Source organism: Ambystoma mexicanum, chromosome 4p (genome assembly GCF_040938575.1).
Source record: "Ambystoma mexicanum isolate Mex_15411 chromosome 4p, UKY_AmexF1_1, whole genome shotgun sequence".
Lineage (NCBI taxonomy): Eukaryota > Metazoa > Chordata > Amphibia > Caudata > Ambystomatidae > Ambystoma > Ambystoma mexicanum.
The window spans coordinates 1089801773-1089825298 of record NC_090927.1 but is presented as its reverse complement, the minus strand read 5'-3'; the positions used below and the strand labels follow the sequence as shown (position 1 = coordinate 1089825298).

General features: G+C 48.3%; 1 protein-coding gene across 2 annotated transcripts in view; it reads right to left on the bottom strand.

Annotated features, from left to right (window-relative positions):
* Positions 1-23322, bottom strand: part of LOC138453642 (pantetheinase-like) — a 421456-nt gene extending 398134 nt beyond the window's left edge. The window contains exons 1-3 of one of the 2 annotated variants that reach the window (XM_069606676.1): positions 23304-23322; positions 22646-23124; positions 10314-10444 (exon numbers count right to left, since the gene is read on the bottom strand). In XM_069606676.1, the coding sequence (XP_069462777.1) occupies positions 10314-10444; positions 22646-22858 (344 nt within the window). In that variant the 5' untranslated portion in view covers positions 22859-23124; positions 23304-23322. Of the gene's footprint in view, positions 1-10313; positions 10445-22645; positions 23230-23303 lie in introns of those variants that run through there. The other variant, XM_069606675.1, reaches the window with a different exon arrangement.
* Positions 23323-23526: the final 204 nt, after the last annotated feature.

Here is a 23526-nt window from a genome sequence, read left to right as displayed (position 1 = left end):
CATTGACATGATGAATTTATGTTTATTTTTTTTTCAACCAAAACCTAATAAAGAAAGTTAAAAAAAAAAAAAAAAGATTCAGGGTTTCCTTCCCCAAGTTCCAAGTAACACAGTTCCAAACACAAAAGATTCTTGTGAGTCTGTTTTCAAATCAGAAATGTTCCAAGTCCAGCGTTCCCTTCCCTAAGACTTCAGTATCACAAACAAATATAATTTGTCATCTTAGGGTTTTTTGACACACTTGCACCGTCTTTTGCATGTAAATATCTTGACTGTGTTGGATTAAACCCCAAGATTCAAGTTCAATATATATTTCTACTGTAAGTAGTTTTCAAGCAATTTGATATTCAAAATACCTCTTTTTGGTTCAATATTAAAGTTTCATTAATTTTAGAATTCAGCATCCATCATTTTACTTGAGTTTAAAGTTTTGTTCAATTTAGAATTCAAAATCTAACAGTTCTGCTTATTTGTAAAGTTTTCACTCAGTTCGCTGTTCAACAGACATGGGTTGCACATGACTTTGAAAATGCATTAGAAATCACAGGTAGGAGCTAAAACTTCATGGATTTGGCCTAAATCTCACTGGACCCAGACTGGATGCAGGGAAAGTTTCCAGGGGCAGTTAAGTACTCCCAAAGTCACTTTAGAAGAGGTGCAAGTGTGTAGAATGTTCGCATAGAAATCAGAGGGACAAAGTCAATTGGCGATCCGCTTGGATGTGGAAAAGGCAAATAAGTCCAAGTTCTAACTTAAAGGCGCACTTTTAGCAGTCAACAAACAAGGGAGGACCAAATACGATCACAATGAAGAGTTCCATAGGCTCCAGAGGCCAGTTCCAGAACCAAAAGCCCCAGAGAAAGATACAGAACAGCAAGATGAGCCCCAATGGAAACTAATAGAAAAATGCAGTTTCCACCACAGATCACAGGGACTCCTAAGTGTGACTATCTCCAGTAACCCACCACTCCAGGACCGGGAGGGGGATACTCACAGTGTTGGCTCCAAGAAAGTTGGTTCTCGGAAGGATAAACAACCCGGTAAGTGCAAGGCTTCTTTTCTAGGTGGAATTTACAGGATGAGACGGCACCCCAGGCCAAAGATAACCCCAACAATGAAAAAGAAGAAAACATGGGCTTCCTTGAAAAGAGCCCCTCAAGCTAGAAGCGAAAGCAATGGCAATGGAGTCTAAAGAATGCAATGGAAGCCAATAAAGCAGATTCCAGTAGCTTGAAGGACAAATGACGTAGACCAGCCCGAGAGGACACTCCCACAGTGAAGACTATGGCGGGGACCAATCCAGGATGGCTCGGACAGCAAAAGAGACAGGCTGTTGGAGTCTCAACACCCATCGAGGCAACAGCAGAGACCTTCGGTAAACAGCAGCAAGCAGCTGTAAAGCAGCATGGCGACGGTCCTAACATGGAAGGCCTGATACAGCACAGAAGTGGAGTCAGGAGGAGGAAAGAGAAGGCCCAGGTGGGATGACCAGGCTCCAAAAACCAAAACCGAAGATTCGCCAGGGACAACAGCATCCAGCCAGTATGGCCAGTTCCGGTCCTTGAAATGCAGTTACTTTACGAAACGCCGGAAAAAATCCTCCAACAGGTAAGTAAACTTGCTTCATCTAAAAATGACAGTGCGAACCGAGATTAGGTACAGGGGTTCCCCTTAAATACCACCACTAGCATGGGTGGTCTAATTCAGCCTAACAATCACAATATACGGCCAGGGACAAAGAATTAAGAGCCCAGCCCATCTGATTGGCCTTCATATCTGCCCCTCAAACCAGACCACTCCCACTAGATGAGATATGGCCTTCTCAGGGACAGAGAGTGGTCTAAATCAGTCAAAATCAAAATTGAGGCTGCCTCACTGGGTTGGCAAAGTACCCACAAAAGCCATTTTAGGCCTGCCTCGTGGTTCCCCTGAACAAGCAGGCACCTAAAACAAAACAGACAAGAATATGACTTTCATAAATACTTTGGTACACCCCACTGGATATTCAACCTAAGGCACAAAGGGTGCTTAAGGAGCACCCTTGGGGATGGGAGCCTTCTGGGTAACCCAGGACAATATAATCAAAGTGAGTGAAAAAGAGTTGCAAGAGTAAGGGGACCATAGTAGAAAAGGAACAAGTTACTTACCTGTAACTGTTGTTCTCAAGCATGGGTCTGGCATGGATTCACATGCTCATGAATATTCCCCGTCGTCAGGCAGGGAATCCTCGGTAAAGAAAAAATCATTATCAGTTTCGTTTCTGATCTGTCTTTCTTAGTAGTAACCAATCACTGATCTCTGGGTCATACTGCCCCCAGCCAATGATTGCCCTCTCCCTAAGGCCCACCTCTGGCAGCCATCCTCAGATTTGGTAGCAAGCAAAGTGGCAGTATGACCAAGTGAAGAGCCGCAGAGGGGTAGGCGGGAGTGTTCGCATGTGAATCCATGCCAGACCCATGCTGGAGAACAACAGTTACAGGTAAGTAACTTGTTCCTTCTCCAGCATGGGGTCTGGCATGGATTCACATGCTCATGAATAAAAGAATACATAGCAGTACACACATGCACAACCACAGGAGGTGGCAAAGGCTCAACATTAAGCATTACATCCAAAACTCAACATTAAGCAATTCTTACCTCCTCACCAGGCTCACCTTAGGCGAACAGGTTGCGCAGCACTGCTTGGCCGACCCTGGACTCCTCCCTGGAGTCCCGATCGACGCAGTAGAATCTTGTGAAGCAGGGGCACACCAGACAGGAACGCCGTGGTAGCAGCGATCGCTCTGGTCGAATGGGCTCTCGGACGGCCGGGCAGCGGTCGGTTTGCCAACCGGTGACAGTGCATGATGCAGCCAGAGAGCCATCTGGAAATGGAAGCCTTCGAGAGAGCCTTCCCTTGATTCACAGACCCAAAGTTCACAAACAGATGTGACGTCTTCCGAAAACTCTTTGTGCGGTCCACGTAGAACTTCAGCGCTCTAGCTACATCCAGCAAGTGCAAAGTCCTCTCGGCCGGCGTCGAAGGCGACGGGAAGAAAACTGGTAACACCAAGGGCTCGTTGAGGTGGAAGTCCGACGGCACCTTGGGAATGAAGGAGGGTGCGTCCTCAACACCACCCTCGTGTCATGAAAAGTCAAGTATGGAGGCTTGCAAGATAGGGCCTGGATCTCTCCCACTCGTCATGCGGAGGTGAAGGCCACGAGGAACGCCGTCTTCCACGACAGGAACTTCAAAGGCGCCAAATGCATAGGCTCGAATGGGGTCCCCATGAGCCTGGTCAGCACCACATTAAGCTCCCACGCCGGGGCAGGAGCCTTCACCGGCGGGAACGATCGGAATAGTCCCTTCATAAATTCCTTCACCAGGCGATGAGACCACAAGGACGCCCGTCCCGTAGTCCTGGTATATTGGGAGATGGCAGCCAGATGTATTTTGATGGAGGCGTGAGCCAGTCCAGCTTTGGCCAGCGACAGTAGGTACGGAAGTACTTGAGGGGCTGTAATCCGCAGAGGGTTAATCTTCTGTGCACGGCACCAGACAGAGAACCTCTTCCACTTATGACCGTAACACTTGAGAGTTGAGGACGTCCTGGCTTTTGCAAGAACTTCTCTGCAGTCAGCCGGGATATCGTACCCTCCAAACTCTAGTGCTGCAGGAGCCAGGCCTGCAAGTTCAGCGACTGCGGGTCGTGATGGAGAATTGCGCCTCCTTCTCTGGAGAGAAAATCAGCGTCCGCCGGCAGCTTGACTGGTGGGGACGTTGACAAGTCCATAAGGTCCGGGAACCAGATCTGCCTCGGCACTTGGAGTTCGTCGCCGTCGCAAAAAGGTCGATCCGAGGTTTGCCCCATCATTGAAAGAGCCGATCCACTTGGTCCTGACGTAGTTCCCACTCGTGGCACGAGCACAGCTCCCTGCTGAGTGAGCCGGCGATGGTGTTATTTATTCCTGCCAAGTGGAAGGGAACCAGAAACATCCCCTGGGCGACGGCCCGGTGCCACAGATCTTGGGCCTCCTTGGATATGGCTGGGGATCTGGTGCCTCCCTGCTTCCGTATGTAGAACATCGTTGTGGTGTTGTCGGTGAAGATCCTCACCACTTTGTCCTTGAGGGACGGAAGGAACGACTTGAGCGCCCAGAACACTGCTCGGAGCTCCAGAATGTTGATGTGGAGAGACCTCTACTCTGGGAGCCAAAGGCCTCTTGCATGGAGATCTCCGGTGTGGGCCCCCCAACCCTCCAGAGAGGCGTCCGTCGTCACCGTCTCCTGAAACGCCGGGGTATGAAAGTCTGTGCCTGTAGTGAGGTACGCACGGGTACCCCACCATAGGATCGCCCGACGGAACTCCTCGTCGAGAGGGATCCTGTCTTCGAAGCAGCCCGTCGCCTGAAACCAGCGGGCGTCGAGGAATTCCTGTAGCGGACGCATCCGAAGTCTGCAAAGGGGTACAAGGTAGATGCATGAGGACATCATCCCGAGGAGGGACTTGATGGACCTCACCCTGGCCACGTCCGTGGCTAGCAGGCGCTGCACCTTGCCCAGAATGGCCTTCGTCCTCTCCTCCGACGGGGAAGCCAATTGCCCCACTGTATCGAGCTTCGCTCCCAGAAACAGTGCTACTTGCGACGGAACCAGGTGGGATGTGGGGTAGTTGATGGCGAATCCCAGTTCCGTGAGCAGCCGGACGGTCCTCGCTGTGTGTTCGACGGCGAGTTCTCTTGTCCTTGCCCGGATTAGCCAGTCGTCCAGGTAGGGGTAGACGTGGATCCCCTGCAGGCGCAGCCGCGGCGCCACTGGTGCCAGGCACTTGGTGAATACCCTGGGTGCCGACTTTAATCCAAATGGCAGGGCTCTGAATTGGTAGTGGCGTCCCTGAACCACGAACCTGAGAAACTTTCTGTGTCCTTTTAGAATGGGGATGTGGAAGTAAGCATCCTCCAGGTCCAACAACAATAGGAAGTCGCCCTCCTCCAGCTGTCCCAGCACGTGCTGGAGGGTGACCATCCTGAATTGCTGCGCCTTGATGTACCTGTTTAACCGACGCAGGTCCAGGATGGGGCGCCAACCGCCTGTCTCCTTTCTGACGAGGAGGTACCTTGAGTACACTCCGGAGCCCCGGAGCCTCCTGGGGACGAGCTCGATGGCACCTTTCTTGAGCATCGCCCTTACCTCCAACAGCAGTTCAGGGATGTGATTCTCCTTCCTGGCCACGGGAGGAATGCAAGGTCCCTTCTTTTGGAATTCCAGCGAGTGCCCGTTGGCCAGGGTGTCCAGCACCCAACAGTCGTTGGAGATGGACTCCCACACGCTGACCAACTTCGTCAGCCGGCCTCCCACCGGGGTGCTTCAGTGGGGGCCCGACGCAACGGCCGGTTCAGTCTTGCTTGGAGGAGGCCTTGTCGTCTTGGCCTCCTTGACGACGACGGCGGGATCCCCCTTGCTTGCCACGACCTCTGTAGGCCTCCTGGGTCAAGGAGCGGGCCGCCTGGCGGTATGTAGAAGAGCCACCGCTGGATCCCTTGGAGGCACCCTGTCTGCCTCCAGAGCTCCGAAAGGGCCGTCGTTGTTGAAGTACCCCTAGGGCCCGGGCCGTCTCCGAGTCGGTCTTGATTGCCTGGAGCGACTCGTCCACCGTCTTCCCAAAAAGGTTGTTGCCATCAAACAGCATATCCAACGCTCTGGTCTGGACGTCCTGGCGAAAGTCTGTCGCCTTGAGCCATCCTCGTCGTCGGAGGCAAACCCCGTTGCCCAGTTGGCGAAATCCGGTATCGGCAATGTCCGTTGCCACCGTTATGGCATGATCTGATGCCACCTCTCCTTCCTGCAGAATCTATAGGGCCTCCGCCCTCTTGTCGTCCGGTAGGAAGTCTAGCAGGGGAGCTATCTTGAACCAAAGCTCCCTGTCATAGCGGACCGCGATCGCTAAGGCATTGGCCGCCTTAATAGTCGTCGCCGCTGACGAGATGACTCGTCGCCCCATGGAGTCCAACTTCTTGCCCTCACTGTCCGGCAGGGAAGTGGAAGTTGAAGCCGCCGCACCTGCTGCTTTCTTCTTGGCCGCTGCAGAGACGACAGAGTCCGGTGTGGGCTGGGCCCTGAGGCACAAGGGGGCGGCATCAGGGACTCGGTACTTCTTCTCGTACCTGTCCCTCTTGGCGGGTTCGTGGAAGGGTTCTTGAGGATAGCCAGCCCTTTGTCCCAGATGTCATCGAGCAACGGCACCGCAAGGACCGTCTTCCTCTTGGCCTCTCGTCGTTGGTAAAGAAACCCTTCCTTTTTCTGTTCTTCAGGGCAGAGCTGAAGAGCTTGGAGGCCCTAGTTATCATGGCATGAAAGGAGCCAATTTCGTCGGGTGGAGAAGCCCGAGGGGGGGTGATGACGGGATGTCCGTTGTGTCATAGCTGCCGTCGTCGTCCGTCCCCGTCGCTGTATCCGTCGCCGTATCCTCTCTAGGGTCCGGCGAGGGGGATGAGGGGTCCACAGGTATCGCGGGCACGAAGGGAGGAGCGGGGTGGACTCTCCTCCACTTGTTCGGAGGGCTTCCCGACGGGCCTGGTTCTGGAGTAACCTCGCCCTTATCTCAGTACATAAGGATTGGATCGCCAACAAAATGGCCGCTGAGCTATCCTGGGGCTCGGGTAATGGCTGCGACGGACGGGATGGCTGCTCCACTGGGCACTCTTCGTCGCCATCGTCGCTATCTTCGATCACATCAGCGGGAACCGTCCCCTGGGATCGAACCTTCTCGAACTTCTCGTTGAGGCCCTTCCCGGTTTCCACCAGATCCTCCTCAGAGGCTGATTCCGAGTCTGTAATGGCCACCACCCCCCCCTCTTTTTCCACCGGGGTCTTCACGGGGGTCTTAACGATGGGCTGGAAAGAGGATTCCCTCTGCGGTGGCAGGGATACTCTGGGCCCAGATGCCGTTTCCACTGGAGTAGTCTCAGCCGGCTTCGCCCGGGTCGCAGCGACCACTTCGATAGAGGCCTTTGCCGGCTGGATCAAAACCCTCACCACCTTAGGTGCGTCCTGTGCCTTTGCCTTGGGGGGAGGGTCAGCGGCTCACTCCCCCTCGGGTCCCTTCGAGATCGACCGGGGCCGCTCCAGCAGCTTACCCGGGTTCCCGGACTTCCTCTTCCCCGAACCAGAGCGCTGGCTCGTGGTTGAACGTGCCGGGGAAGTCGCGCCCTGCCTGGCAGCCGAAGAGCCTGACCTTTCAGTGCCCGCGGACTCGCAGTGCTTGGCCTTCTGTTGGGCCCCCGTCGCCGGGGTGCCCTCACAGAACTTAGAAGCCCGCTCAGACTTTTTCTTCGCCTTCTCACCTGCTGTGCCCTTCTCCAGCCAGGCGGCGAGGCGGGAACGACGATCTTGTTTGGTCCGTTCCGAAAGGTTCTTGCAGAACGCACAGTCCTTCTCCACATGCGTCTTGTCCTCATGAAGGCAGTAGAGACATCGCGAATGCTCGTCCTCCTTGAAAACATTTTGTAATCCGCATCCAGGGCAGCACCTGAACAGCTTGGATCCGGGCGTCGAGCTTCCCTTGTCCTGGGCCATGTCTGTTGAGGTAGGCCGCAGATCTTCCGGAATCCTCCAAGAAGCATAAACTCGACGAAAACTTTACCCTTGAGGGGCGTAGAAGAATTCCAAAACGGGTCCCCGTTATCGGAAGTAGAAACGGTGGAGCTTGAGGCTCGATTAAACCGAAAAAATGAGAAAATCTCCTGAAAAAGCGTGAAAACGCAGCAAAAACTCGAGAGCTAAAACACGAGGACTCCCAACACTTGAACGTGCGGTAAAAATCTGAGGCTGGCTGCCAGAGGCGGGGCTTAGGGAGAGAGCAGTCATTGGCTGGGGGCAGTATGACCCAGAGATCAGTGATTTGTTACTACTAAGAAAGACAGATCAGAAACGAAACTGATACTGATTTTTTCTTTACCGAGGATTCCCAGCCTGACGACGGAGAATATTCATGAGCATGTGAATCCATGCCAGACCCCATGCTGGAGAACTGTATGACCACCAAAACTAGGTCAGTGATCTAAAAATAAAAAGGGATAAACCAAAAATTCAAGGGGGGGGGGGCTAAAAAGACCCTACAGAACTCACAAACATGAAATTAGGTCTTAACAGATAGTATCAGGGTGGGGTACATATCACAGTTGAGTAAAACAGAGGCGTTGTGACCAATGAGATGATGCTACGTACCAGGATTTCTCTTTTACCCGGTATAAGCAGGAAGCAATTTAGTGTCATCTAGCAATGTATTTGGTGTATTAGGGTAACAAAGGGAGGAATAGGTGACTTGCAGGATTAGGGTAAAAAAGGGTGGAATAGGTGACTTGCAGGATTAGGGTAACAAAGGGTGGAATAGGTGACTTGCAGGATTTGAGGAATATCTAGATATAATTCATATAGTTAAATCGGCTCGGTACGTAAGACCAGATCAAGTCAATTAGATGGCTCAGGTAGATGAAACCGAAGGAGGCAGAGAGTCAGGATTTAAAGAAGAGTGAAAATGATGTAGGTACAACATTTTAAACCAAATGGAGGGATGTCAGTCAGGTAGTGGTGTTGTGGGGGAAGTAGACGACAAGAAATAGCAACACACCAAGCTCTCAGAAACCAATTGAAGTATGTCTCTCTCCCTACGATGGAGCTTGGCTTAAACGGGGATATAATATTTGCATTGGCTTTTACATTTCAGATCATCAATATTAAGTCCAATGCGAGGACTGTCAACATTGTAGCATTGTACTTCTCTGCAGGGAATGAAACATTATCCCCAGTGGGTGCTGCACGCATTCTCCTCCGTGGAACCATCTCACCAATCGTCACCCCTCTATTCTGACCTCAACCCACCCCAAGTACATGGTGGAAAAGTTTAGAATCTGTGAATTTTGTTTGATCGGAACTATCCTTTACTCAACAGATCGGTTTGATCAATAGCATGTGTCACTTCACACTAAACCTACTTGACAAGGCCATTCCCGGGTTGGACATAAACCACAAAGCACAGTTAATCGATACCTTAATCATGTCAAAATTAAATTAGATTCATGCAATATCCTGCTAACTGTAACCCCTCAAAAAAGTAATCGCTTGACTGCAGGAGACTCAAAATAGGACTGCTTGCTTCATCCTCGTCTTTGGAGACATGATCACATTTCAGGGGCTCTTAAATTGCTGAATTGACTGCCTATTCAAATCAGCATCAAGTTCATCAAAGTCCTCTGCCTCATTAGGAGAGCCTTCTGGAATACAGGCCCATCCTACATCTCAACTCTTCAAATCCCCTATGTTCCAGCAAAGAAAACAAGCGAACACCAGCAACCCACCAAAAGAAAAGACTGGGCAGCGATCCCTAGTGCTCCCAGGTCCAATTGTATACAATGCCCTGACTCTGGAGCTCAGTTTGGAACTGGATCACCTAACTGACTTTCAGGAGAAAACGCAAAACACTGCTTTTCATAAGGGCATATCCAGTAAGGCTGGTACTGTAATATAGGCTATCCCAGGTGGTCTGCCTGAAGGTATACTTGATATACATGCACTTACTAGCACAATGTATGATTGCTTTCCTTTACGTAAAGTTCTGAAATTTTAATCAAGTTGCGAATAGGCTGGCTTACCGTTGTCACAAAACCCTTGACCCGTTTCTGCACTGTCTTTCTCCATCTGTCTAGCCAGCCCTTCCCTTTTTCCATTAGGCTCGCTGAACTATCTAGCAATACAAATAAGGAGCATTATAAAATAAAAATATAACATAATATACCCTTATCTGAAGAATCATATTTACTGTGTTTCTATGACAACAATAGAACCCATGTAATCATCATTGATGAGGTCAACATATCTAACTTGTAGAATCAAGAAGCACATTAAAGAAGGTGTGAATTCTCTGAAGTGCCCTGGCGAAAATGCATTAAACAGAAATGTCCCACAATGTTGTTATGGTGTAGTTTCTGAAATACACCATAACAATGTAATGTGTTGGTTTATGTAAGTGGCATAAAAGCCTAAATGTAAGGTAGAATGAATGGGAGAAGGTCAATCAATATTGTCACCAACAACAACCTGAATCTCTGCAACTTGCAATAAAAAGGAATCGTTAGCTAGCAAGATTGAACCAACATAATATCAGGATCTCTGCAAACACACTGACATTTGTGGTGGGGCTATTTCAACCACAATCTCAACTTGATCTTTCTAATACTCATCATTTAGAGGTTTGTCTTGATTCTTCTTACATGCTTTTATACTAAGCTATTCACCTCAGCACTTGTATTTGCATTCTGTTTTGCTTGTCTCATACCTTTTAGGATCGGTACATGGATTCCAAGTCACTTCTGGGTCAGGGATATCTTCGAGGTATGGATAAATTGTTTCTCTTGTGAAAAAAAAGCCATAAAGTCCATCTTCTGGAGTTACAATTATATGAGCACCCTGTCAAAACAATGAACGTTAAAATTAGTTACAAAAGAGAAAATATACCATGCTTTTCTATCAATGATAAGGATTTGACACAGAACATTCAAATCCCCATCTTAGTAAACATAGTACTTGTGGTTTCAACCTGTTATGGATTCAGACCATCAATGTACCCTAGGGTAAATGGCCAAATGAAGGTCGACAAAATCAAAGACAAGGCTTTTGAGGAAAACAAAAGTTACACCTATAGTGTGGTAATGCAATCTGTGCAGGGATTTTCATGAACCAGGATTGCTGCAATGCACTGGAGTGACAGTCTACATGCACATAGCTAAGAAATCAGAAAAGCTATGCAATGCACTCTGTAACAAGGCAAAGCAACCTGCGGCTCTAAGGATCTTTTGGACCATGACTCCCATAGTCTTGCATGATTGACTATATTGCTTAGGGCTGATGAGTTGTAGACCAAAGATCTGGAGAGCCACAGGTTGCCTCCCGCTATCCTAGAATGACAAAGTTTCTTCTGCATTCTGAAAGAACAATTGGTTTGTGATTAAAACAGATGATGTTCTGATTATACTTAATGATTATCTGTGCAATAGCATGATGCTCTCCTAGTGAAATAATGTTGGGTCTCAACAGAATTGCAGAGGGAACTTTATAGAGAAACTATTCGCCTAGGAAAGGTGGCACAGACAAGAAATAAATACCCATTCAGCAGGAAGATGGAAGCTGGCAGCAGACACCAGCTGTGAGCTCTAGGTTACAGAATGTCTTGCTGTCAGAAGAGGGCAGAAGATGTTGGTCTACTCTCACAAGTGCTTAGATTTGGACCTCTGTTATAACGATCTTGCAACATCACTTGAACGCCCCCCCCATGCCTGATTACAGCATCTAGAGAGCTATAAAGCAGCAAGAGGGAGACCTAACATACTTGTGGATTTACCAGAACTTTCTCTTGCATAACAACAACAGCCCTTATTCCATGTCTCAGCCTCAACCTTGACTTATTTTGTCATCTTTGTTATGAGAGATGGGCTATGGGGCTTGCTCATAGGAGAGAACCCAGAGACTTTGGAAAACCTGCCTGTCCAAACTCTAACAGAAGTGTCTCATAGTGTGCAAGATAATAGCTGTGAAAAAGGGGTGGGAAATCACAATTGGAAGAACAATTGCAAAAGTGTAGACAAACAGAGGAGAGCAATTTGGTCATTACATGTAAAAACAAAAGCGGGGTGAGGCACGCACTCCAATTCCTGGCCAATATACTACCTGAAGAAAGAAATAAAATAACTGGGTTAAATCCCAAAAGTGTCCAATTCACTGGGTTAGATCCCAATTGTTGCCAAAATGTTCACAGGGTTGGATCCCTTCTGCTGCATTTGTACTGCTGTTCTCCTCCTTCTAGCGCTTTTGTGTCCCAACACTCTTCAGGGAGGCTGTGTTGCCTTTCTTTTCAGGTGAATCCAATTAAATTGCTAATGCAGTCTCTAAGGATTACGGGAGCTGTAGTGAAAACATTTGTTCAGTTCAGGTGACCAAGGAAAGACTCCCTTCCAGGAGCACACATCTTACCCTTAGCAGGGGGAGGGGGGAAAACCATAACTATGGTTCTCCACTGTAGGGCAAAATATCCTCGGTGCTGCAGCCTCTGGAGTCCAGATCTCCATAGATTACACTTAAAAACAAAAGGGGGGTGAGACGCGCTCACCAATTCCTGGCCAATATCAGGGGGCTAAAAGACACTGTCCAAGCACACATTCTATAATTGTCCATAACCACAAAGATTAATAGAAGCTCCTGTGATGAATCCTATGGATCCCTCACTGAACCCCTACCTAAAGTCTCCTCCCAGGTGGCCAGGGCAAGGCAGACATTTCCTGATCCTGACCTTCGGGATGGTATTCTGCGGGAGGATCACATGGGACAAGAAAAGGCTCAGGGAGATGAGAGGAGTCCACGGGATGAGGCACAGTATTTGCCTTCTTTTGAAGGAGACAATGTTCCACTCCCACAATTTATAATGGCTTGTTGCCGCAATAACGCATCTGTTTTATGGATTAACCATCCTAGTGTGGGTGGAATTAGTCAGAAACCCTGTAGGAATAAAATAGAAAGGCATCCTTCTCAAACTCAAGGGACAGTTGAACATTCCCCTAACTCCCAAAGGTGTAATGGAAGGAAGTTTATAAATGTTAACAGCATTCCATCTAAAGACCTATATTCCTCTTTTCCAAAAGGTTTAAAGATTAACCGTGGTGATATTCCTTTAGAAAAAGTTGGGAAAGATTCCAAGATGGCCACCGGGGTAGAGAGACGCGCGTAAAGCTCTCTCCTCCCGGGCCACCACTAAGAAGCACCACAAATAATGCCGAGATGATCTAAAGAATAAAAGAAACAGCCCCACCTCCATCGTAACCCCTGGCGCATGTGGCTGAAAGACTCCGTCCCCGCGGATAGCGATAGAAGCAGGGTCTCGGAGCGGAGAAGCGGACTGCCCCTCCCCCAGCGTAGAACGTCGGAGGCGCCTGCCGGAGGTGGAGCGTTGCGGGCGAGCAGGGAATCAGGTCGCATCCGAACGCCGCTGCTGAGGAGCACAGCGGCAACACTCGAGTGAAGCGGCCCCCCCTATCTCCCCATAACCGCAGAGGCGAACGGATCTCCAGGAGAGAGCCCCCAGCGACGAGGGTAGCTTCCCCTTTGCCCCCCGCCCCAAGCAGCTCCCCGGGGTGGGGAGAGAAGAACAGACGCCCGTGGCCCTGGGGTGAGTCCTTAAAGGGGTAAGTCCTGAAACGTGGCCCAGACCGGGAGGGAGGACGACTACAGACGCCAGGAGGCATAAAAGGTGAGGGGCCATGGAACTTCAAGAAAAGTTCATGTCAACAGTACAAGATCAATTTGCCATGATTAGGAATGACATGAAGCAGGTGGTCCACAAGCTGAAGCTGGACGTTGCCAAACTGGAGGAGCGAACTGACACACTAGAGAGAATACTCCAAAATACAGAAGAAGAAGCACAACAAATCAGCGAGACGCAGGAACACCTCATGAGGCTAACCCACAATCTATACATACAATGCGAGGACCTCGAGAATCGCTCATGAAGATCCAACATTCGCATTAAAAATATGACAGAGTCGGTACTTCACAAAGACCTCAAAGTGGCAGTACAGGAGGTGTTCAGAGACATCCTAGAGGCACAAGACACAGACGCAATTGGGTTTGACAGAGTGCACAGGGTGGGCCCGAAGAGAACTGGAGCGCCCGGGGAGAGACCACGAGACGTACTAGTGGCCCTCTCCTCATACCCACAAAAGGAACAAATCTTGAGGAGGGCGAGAGGAATGGACCACATAAGAATGAATGGGTAGGACATTCAGCTGTACCAAGATCTGGCCCTAGTAACTCTGCAAAAAAGAAGAGAGATGGCCCCATTGGTCAAGGAATTAGCGGCGAGGCAAATTCGCTACAAATGGACGTTCTCATTTGGGCTGCTGTTCACATGGGAAGGTAAGCAAAGAAGAGCGACCACCTGGGAGGAAGGCCTCAACATGATGACAAGCAGACGGAGTGGAGGAAAGAGACACCATAGCTAGAGGAGAGCACCAAAGAAGACCGAAGGGGTGGGAAACGGTGCAGCAAAGGAAGAAGAATAATGGAAAAGAGAACCACAAGACGCCCCTGGATGAGTAATGTGGCCAACGACTGCCCTGGTCATTCCGCGGGGGACAAGATTAGAACGCCGGGAGGAGAGAGTGGTGTGAACAAAAATCGACATCCAGAGAATCATCGTAACGGCAGCCCGGGGGAGGCCCCCGGAATTGGAACCCAGTAAGGACAGTTGCAGATGCAGGGTTTAGGAACCCCTGCAAAGTTCATCCCGAATCTAAGGAGGGCAGGGGGCGATAGGCGCAACGCCCTAGTATCCTTAGCAACCTGAACCCTTCTCGGGATAAAGTTGTTCGGTTCAAAGTTAATTGTTGGGGAGGGAGTTATCGTGAGTGGGGGGATGAGGGGTGGGATGGTGGACCGGAAGACGGAAAGGATCACGAGAATGGGGAACACATGACATTGGACAAGGGCTTAAACGCCATGGGAAACTTCGAATTCTAACATACAACCTAAGGGGCCTTAATTCCCTGGTGAAGAGGAAATAGCTGGAGAGCATGCTTAAGAGAGATAAGGCAGACGTTTTACTACTCCAAGAAACGCATATAAGAGCCCAGGATAAACAGAAAGCCCACATTAGAGGATACAAGATCTGGGCCCAGTCCAACGCAACTGATAAAAGGGCCGGGGTGTTGATAGCGGTAAAAGAGGGAGGGGACCCTATGCTTATAGACAAACTCATAGACAAGAACAGGAGGTTTGCATTTGTTAACAACATAATAGAGGGATGCCGCCTCACCCTTGCCTCAATCTATACCCAAAATGCAGGGCAAGATGGTTTTCTGCGGGACACACTGGGGAAGATTGAGGTTTTTGTAAAAGGAGAGGTGATTGTGGGGGGGAGACTTTAACCTGGCATGGCACCCACAAACAGATAGAAGCATGGGGGATCCCAAGGCCATGGGGCACCATCCAAGCATCTTAGGCAAAAGACTGAACAACTGGCTCTATGTGACATATGGAGGGAACTAAAGGGCGACCAGGGGGGTATACGTATTTCTCGCATGTACATAACACAATGTCGGGAATTGACTATTTTTGGGTATCAGTGGGACTATTAGGCAAAATACAGGGAATGGAAATCGGGTCAATCTCCTTGTCAGACCACGCTCCAGTATGATTGGAGGTGAAAACCCCGGGAAATTGTGGAGGGCTTTGGCGGTGGAGGCTCCCCCAGGACCTTCTCCAGGACCCTGTAGTGGGAGAGACGATAAGGGATATGGTGAACAAATATTTTGCCCAAAACGAAACAGGAGACATCCCACTGGGAACGATCTGAGTGGCTTTCAAAGCGGTGATCTGTGGAAAACTGATGGCCCTGAAGGTCTCCAGGGATACTCAGAGGCATAGCTGGGAAAGAGAACTGGAAAGCAAAATAGCGGACACCCAGGAGAAACTCCTGGCACACCCCACCCATAGCTTACAAAAGGCTTTGAGACACATACAAGGGCAACTAGAATTGCTTCGCACCAAAAAAGCTGAGAGATCACTTTTATATCTCAAACAACGCTACTATATTAAGGCCAACAAGGCTGATAGATACTTAACCGACAACTCTGCGAAAAACAGAAGACAATGACGATTAAGAACATCCGAAACACACACGGAGAGACTTTAACGCGCACCCATGACATGGGAGAGGCATTTAGGGAGTTCTATCAAACATTGTATACCACGGAATTTCCGGATAGGAGTGCCCAAGATACATATTTACAGGCCCTCCCCATCCCACAAATAACCGAAGAAGATAGATCGGCACTGGAGAGCCTGATAAGGGAATAGGAAGTGAAAAAGGCAATAGCAGACCTCCCAAACAACAAGGCACCCGGCCCAGATGGCTTTACAGCCCCATTTTATAAAAAATATGCTGACAATATAGCCACAATCCTAACCAGACTCCTAAATACCTTCAAAGAATGCGGGCACATGACCCCGACAATGAATGATGCAAAGATACTAGTCTTCCATAAATCAGGAAAAGACCCCTCACACACTGTATCCTACCACCCCACAGCCCTGATAAATTTGGACAAGATCTACACAAAAGTCCTGGCAGCAAGATTGTCCCCACTCCTGCCCAACCTGATAAACCTAGACGAATCAGGTTTTATACCGGGTCGACAAACGCACAGTAACCTTAGAAGGCTTATTCACCTAGTGGAAAAGACGGGTATCACACACACTCCGGCAATACTTCTTTCAGTAGACGCCGAGAAAGCATTTGATCGGGTGGAGTGGTCACTTCTGTTTAAAACTCTAAAACATATGGGATTTGGGGACCAATATATAGCTATGCTAAAAGCCAACTAAAACTGTTGGACCTCTTTTACCAAAGTGGGTACTGGCCATTGAAGTACAGCGGTCAACTTGCGATGGTCCATGGCAATACCTTTATCTGACAGAATGTATCCCAGATAAGGGACCCACGTTACCTCGAAGAGACATTTCTCCGGTTTGACAAGTAATTGGTTCTTTCTTAGCTTCCCCAGAACCTCCAAAACGTGCTGGTAGTGGAGCTTGCTAGACCGTGAAAAAAACAGGATGTTGTCTACGTAGATGACGACAGATCTAAACAACAGATCCGAGAACAACCGGTACATGTACGGTTGTAAAACTGCAGGGGCGTTGACTAGGCCAAACAGCATGACCTGGTACTCAAAATGACCATAAGGCGTCCTGAAGGCAGTCTTCCACTCATTACCGGATTGAATGCACAGGAGATGATAAGTGCTACGTAGATCTAAGTTGGCGAAGATGACTGCACCTTGGACGGCCTCCGGGATCTCCCTTATGAAGGGAATGGGATATCTATCCTGTACTGTCACCTCATTCAAGCTCCTGTAGTCTATACATGGCCTAAGTTCTTGAGTGTCCTTCTTGGATATAAAGAACAGCGAGGCCCCAGAAGGAGACTTAGAAGGGAGAATGAGTCAGTTCTGCAGGTTTTCCTCCAAATGCTCCTTGACCGCCTTCTTCTCGGGGATGGTTAAGGAGCACATGAGACCGAAGGCTACCAGAGCCTCAGGAGTCAACTCTATCGTGCACTCCTCTGGGCGGTGAGGAGGGAATGCCTTAGGAACCTTGTCAAGAAAGACCTTGCTGAAATGTTGGTATGGTGTGGGTATAAAATTGACTTCTGCAATAGAAGACCAAGAGACTACACCTTCAGCTAAAGCTGGTTGTTCTGTGGAGGCTGGAAGACTGTGTAGAGCAGAATTCAGAACAAAACCGGAGAGTATTCGGCTTCCAATTGATATGAGGGTTATGCTTCTTCAGCCAGGGTATACCCGGGATAACTGGAAAGTGAGCGCCTCTGATGAGGTCAAAGGAGAGGGTCTCCCTGTGGTCAAAAATCGATAGTTGTAATGGCACAGACATATGGGTCCTGAACTAAGGAGTTTACCATCAACCCTTCCACGGCTTGATTTTCAGTACGTTCATGTTGGGGTATTCCTTCTTTCCTTGCCCAGATAACATCCATAAAATTGCCTGCTGCTCCGCTGTCTATCAAAGCCATGACTTCAATCTTCCTTCCTGTGATGTGAAGAAGTAGGCAGACAACCAACAAACAGGTATCAGGTTGGACGTAGTAAGAGTAGGTGGTAATCACAGGACCTTCTTTATTTCCCCAGCCTGAGGCCCATTCAAGGGTCGGGGTCTGTTGTTTCTTGTTCTCCTCTTTGGGTCTTCTGGAAAATCACAGAGCAAATGACTCTTCGCTCTACAATACATATAGAGACCAAGGTCCCGTCTTCTTTTCCTTTCAGAGGTCGACAACGGTCCTCCTGTGGCCCCGATTTGCATGGGTTCCTCCTTGGGGGTTACACCAGACACAGAGGGACTAGCAGTAGGATGGGAGAGGAGGTTGTGCTTACAAAAAGTTCATCTTACATTCCAATCCATCTCTCTCATCCATATCCCTTCAGGCCTAGATATAGCAGTAGCAGTCGTGGTTTAAAGGGCAGGGCCAGGAAATTTTGGTCATAATCGATGAGGGGTGACCAGACTGCTTGGAATTGATGGAGCTTTCCTTCTTTTGCAGCTGCAGGCTCCATCTGGAACATTGAGCTTCCTCTGGCCATCCTGCTTCAACTGCTACACATTTGAAATTACTGATATAGGTCATTAGGTCAAAAGAACCCTGATGTATATCCAAGAGTGTTTCAACAGCTAAAAAGGTCACTTCAGGATGTTCAAATGTCCGCCTAAAAAGGGCTATAAAGGCTCCATAGTCCTAGAATACCAGATTGGCAGACGTGACCAACGGGGTGACTCATGCTAGGACATTGCTGGTCATATTAGAAACCATGAAGCCCAAACAGGCCTGATCCGTGGCATACGTGCTAGCCTGGAAAGTGAAGTGGACTATGCAGGCAACAATGAATTCTTTGATCCTCTTTGGGAACCATTGTACTTTACCGAAGCAAGTACCGTAGGTGCAAGGTCCATAGAGCGGTCCTCTCTAGCAGATACCAACCGCCTAAGAACGTTGTTTTCTGTCTTCAAGCCTTGCACCTCCGGGGATATGCCTTGTACAGCAGTAAGGAGCTCCTGTACCTGTTCAGCGTTGACCATAACTGTTGTGGTTTGTGGGCGATGCAAACTGTCAACAATGGAAGAGTCTTCCTCACCTGAGGGTTCGTTGCTGGACAGAGTAGGTGACTCTTCCTGTGGTGGAGTTGTTTCTTTCTTTCTAGAGGATCGTCTGTCCTTGGAGAGATACGGTCGTTCTCTGGGGGAAAGCTATTATGCCAGCTGTCTACCCAGCAAAGGCACGAGACTCACACCCGAAAAGACCAAGTGAAGGGAAAAAGCCAGAAGGTGCCAAAAAAACCTTTAGTCCGCAGCCAGTTTTTTAAAAACAAAAAGCAGCTGATGTTCCGGCAAATAGCAATGTCCACTCAGGAGATGGAAACACCCTGGAGTACTTTTGTAGCCAAGACAAGTGGGTAGCCGGAAGAGGAGAACACAAGAGAACAATGGGTACTGGAACAAACGCAAAAGGACAGGGAGTCCTGTAAATTGGTAATGTGAAAACACAGCAAAGAAGGAAAGTAAGCAGAATGCAGGTCAAAGCAACAGAGTACCAGCGAAGTATCCAGAACGTGGATAAGGGCAGGAAGAACAGGAACACAGAAAAACGAGGAATGAAGATGCTGATAAGGAAGAGAAAGGGTGATGGGGGGGACTGTGTTAAGGGGAGATCGTGGTGGGTGGGAGGAGGGGGATAGGGTTAATTTCACATACATTAAAGCTTATTGAAATCTGACAGAATGCAAGGACAATCATGATTGTGTACTAGTTCTCTTTATTCCAAATGTTCAGGTTGTGTTATGTGTCCAGTTACTGTGCTAAAAATAATTATAAATCAGTGCCTGTCGGGCCAGCCTCCCTTCCCTCACCCCATCCCTGTGTGCATCAGCCCTGGCTCCGGCCACATGGTCCTCGACATTATCAGCCCCTGGGGGTTGCCTGTCTGCATCAGGGGGTAGGGGCACATTCCGCATAAGGTAGATGCTGTGCAGCATTGCACATGGAACGATTTTGCCAACTTTGTCCGGGCATATACGAGGACCCCTCCAGTGCGATCCAGGTACCTGAATCATGCTTTCAAAAGTCCAAAAGCACGTTCAATGCAGATGCATGGCTGTGGGCATGGTTGTATGCGTAGTCAAGTGGTGTTCTAGGGTCACACACAGGGGTCATCAACCAGGTGAGCTGCGGGTATCCTGAGTCACCAGCATGAGATGAGATGACATCACGTATTTGTACCAATCGTGAGTCTGCAGATTCAGAATATTCAGCCATTACGCAAAGTGGGTACTCCTGTGAGCAACAGGACCATGCAATGTGTGATGGGTATCTGTCCTTCCGATTTCATGCCATGCATTATTTGCCTGTACATGCACCCTGTGTTGTTGGGGTAGCTGTCCAGTGGTGGCTGACGGTTGACTGCACAAGGGATGGCTTCTGTGGCATGGGTGGACACGGCACTACAGGTAAGGGGGAGCTTGGTCCACTTTTACTCATCATGAATAGGCATGAAGTCACATTTTGGACCTATAATAGGGTGTAGGAATATTCCCTTCCATTATCGAGCAAGGACACCGGGAGCCTTGTGCCCCGGGTTCCACCTGCACCGCTCCTTGGACATGGTTGGGGCAGTGGAGCATGGAGTCACACAGGATGGAGCTACTGTTATGACTGCCTGGTCGGGGGAAGTAGGGATTAGATGTGCCTGTATCACTGGATGATGGTAAATGTTCATTGCACCAACAATTTTGTTTAACAGTGGATACATGTTTTTTTAATTTGTATTTCTATTGGCATTTTCACAAATACAGAAACCACAAAACAAACCTTTGTCCCTCTTTCCTTCCCCCATTCCCCTTCCCCATACCTGACTCTTTGACCAGTAAGTGAAACATACGTTGTCGCTTCCAAATGTAATACATCTAACATTCTCAAATTTTGGGGGCACGATTGTAGCATATAATCGCCCTTGAGATAGTCCAGTAGCAGTCCCCAATCCTGGCGGAATATATCTCTCGCTCTCCTTGTATACCATATGTAACCGACTCCATGGCCACTAACCCTCACACCTTGTGAAGCCATTCTATGTCCGTGGGGGACTCTTTTTGATTTAATTTCCTAGCCAAAACTAACCACACCACTATTAATAGTTTTAATAGTATCATAAATGCTTTGCGTTGAGGTTTCATAGAGATTTGAAACTCATGATCAAAAATACTGCACATCCAATTCTTTGGGGAATAAGTCGGCGGAACACACACCATATGCTGTATCTGACCAGTTACATCCTCCCAAAAGACTTTCAATTTCAGGCAGTCCCACCATACATGTCTCCAGTCACCTCGCCCTGAGCATTCCCTCCAGCATTCTTGCGTTACCCCAGGGTAACATTGAGTGCACTCTCTCTGGAGTATAGTGCCACTGCACCATTATCGTATAGCATGCTTCTCTGGTCTGGATGGCTGTAGTTAGTTTTGGTATTTGTTGCCCAAATGGTTTCCCAATGTTTTATGGGTATATCCTCCCCAGGTGTCTTTTGCCATTGCAACACATACATACGGTTCAGACCCTCCCCATGTAGGATCACATATAGTTTTGAGACCAGTTGTTTGTCCCCTGCATGTGTTGTAATAAACTTCTCAAATTAAGTCAAGTCCCTCTGTCCTGCCAGTTGTAAGCCGGGTTGTTTCAACCAGTGCTGTAACTGATAATATTCTACACTGTCTTTTACTGTCAGCCCAAGTTGTTGTTTACAATCCTCAAAGGACCTAACCTCTCCAGCCACCATCATGTCTCCCACCTTTCTGCAACCCACTGCACGCCACCTTGCAAAAGAGCCCTGCCTCCTTCCCAGAAAGAACTGCGGATTACCAAACAATGGAGTAAACCGAGATGGATTAGTGGTTAAGTGGCCCCGTCTAAGAAGGCGGCCCTATATGTCACATACTACTAATAGTACCTGACTCAAGCCAACATTCCGTGTCTATCTTGTCTATTGAACCAAAATAGCCCCTCCAAGGGAGTCCCTGCCACAGCCTGGTCGATTCAAGCCCATGGTTTAGACAGTCGTTTGAGAACCATTCTCGTAGAACCCGCAATTGGGCAGCTGCATAATATTGGGCAAAGTTTGGAAGACCCAGACCCCCCCTTCATTCTGGGAGCCATCAAAGTGTCTGGGGCTATTCTAGGACATTTATTCTGCCATATAAATTGCGATAGTAACTTGTTGAGTGCTTTAAAATATGATTGTGGGACCTTCACAGGGAGTTCCTGGAAGTGGGGAAGTAGTTTAGGAAGCATGATCATTTTTATTGTAGCTATCCTCCCCAGCCAAGATATGAGCATAGGGGTCCCTCTGCTTGAATCTACCTTTATCCTAGAGAGCAGCCCCGGGTAGTTTGTCCCATATATGCTTGAGATACAGTTTGGCAGGATGACCCCTAGGTAGGCGATCTTGTTCATAACCATAAATGGGGAGAACTTTGGTAAATGTATTACCCGACTTTTGGTAAGCCCCAGGCTTATCAATTAGAAACAACTAGGCAGATACTGGTGTACTGTAAAGCATTGGCAGAAAGTTGAGGGAAAACTTTAGACAAATTCATAAAACATTGATTATTGACGCCAGGTATAAGGTGGCCAATTTTATTTAGTGGTAAATATCTTAGTCTTTCTCTCACTGTGGCGAATATTATAAGGCAGATTTTAGGATATTGAATGAATAACCACTCTCTACTCCCTTTGTAGGTATGGATTGAATATTTCTGGCAAAAAACGTCTATGAATTGTGACTATTATTTCTCTCGATATGTGATTGCATAATGTTTTAAATATGAAAACGTTTTCGTTTTTTTCTTATGATGGGTTTTAAGAACTTGTATAAAGTCCAGGTCATTGTTATTTTTTTAATAATGTGTGTGTATGTAAATTATGTTTGTGTAATAGCTAAAAGTTTGCTAAATTGGCAAGCTAAAAACAATTAAAAATAATAATAATTCAATAAATCGACATTACCTTTGCTGCTGCTCCTGCAACAGCTTTTTCCAGAACGTCCATATTTTTGTTCATCAATGACAAAGCCTCGGCAGGAGAGACGGGCTTCAAGCTGACATTGGGTAATATAACTGCGTGTTCGTACACAGCCGCCACATAGCTCTCCAAGGCGCAGACTTTACCGACGGAAAGGACAGAAAGTAAAACGCAGAGGCGGGTCTGAAATGCAGCCATGGCGGGAGCCGATTCAATCGTGTGTACCAGTCTTTGTTGCCTAGACCAGTTTAAGTATTTATACAGCTGGAACGAGGACCACGTCCATAGTCATAGTCGCACGAGAAACTTCCACTTGTGTTTCGATACATAAATGTCATTTTGAAACAAACAATAGGTCGTCACGCGCCTCACAGGAACAGGCACGTGTTGCTACTTGAAAGGATCAGCGTTGTGATCATTACATCCGACTATCCTAAAACTGCCTGCGCACTCGTCGTCTCGTCCTGAAAAACGAAAGTAAAAGCAAAATGTTTCTTCTTCTTCTCAAATTTTCTCTGCTGTAGGTGTATTAGCTGAAAGTGGCACGTGGCTCGTTTCACAGCATGCCCCGGCATCTCACAATGTAGTGGCATAGCTGCAAAATGCATCATACTCTATGAAAATAAATATGAGACACACTTACCAGAACGCCCGTTCTTTCGTCAACCCGCCCCCCCCCCTTTCCCTATGACAACTGATTATTCCAAAGCGAGTGGAACTTGGTAGGGGGATGGCGGCCGCGTTGGCAACCCGCCCCCCCCCCCCTTTCCCTATGACAACTGATTATTCCAAAGCGAGTGGAACTTGGTAGGGGGATGGCGGCCGCGTTGGCATTGCCGTGCATTGGATCAATGACTAGACTTGGA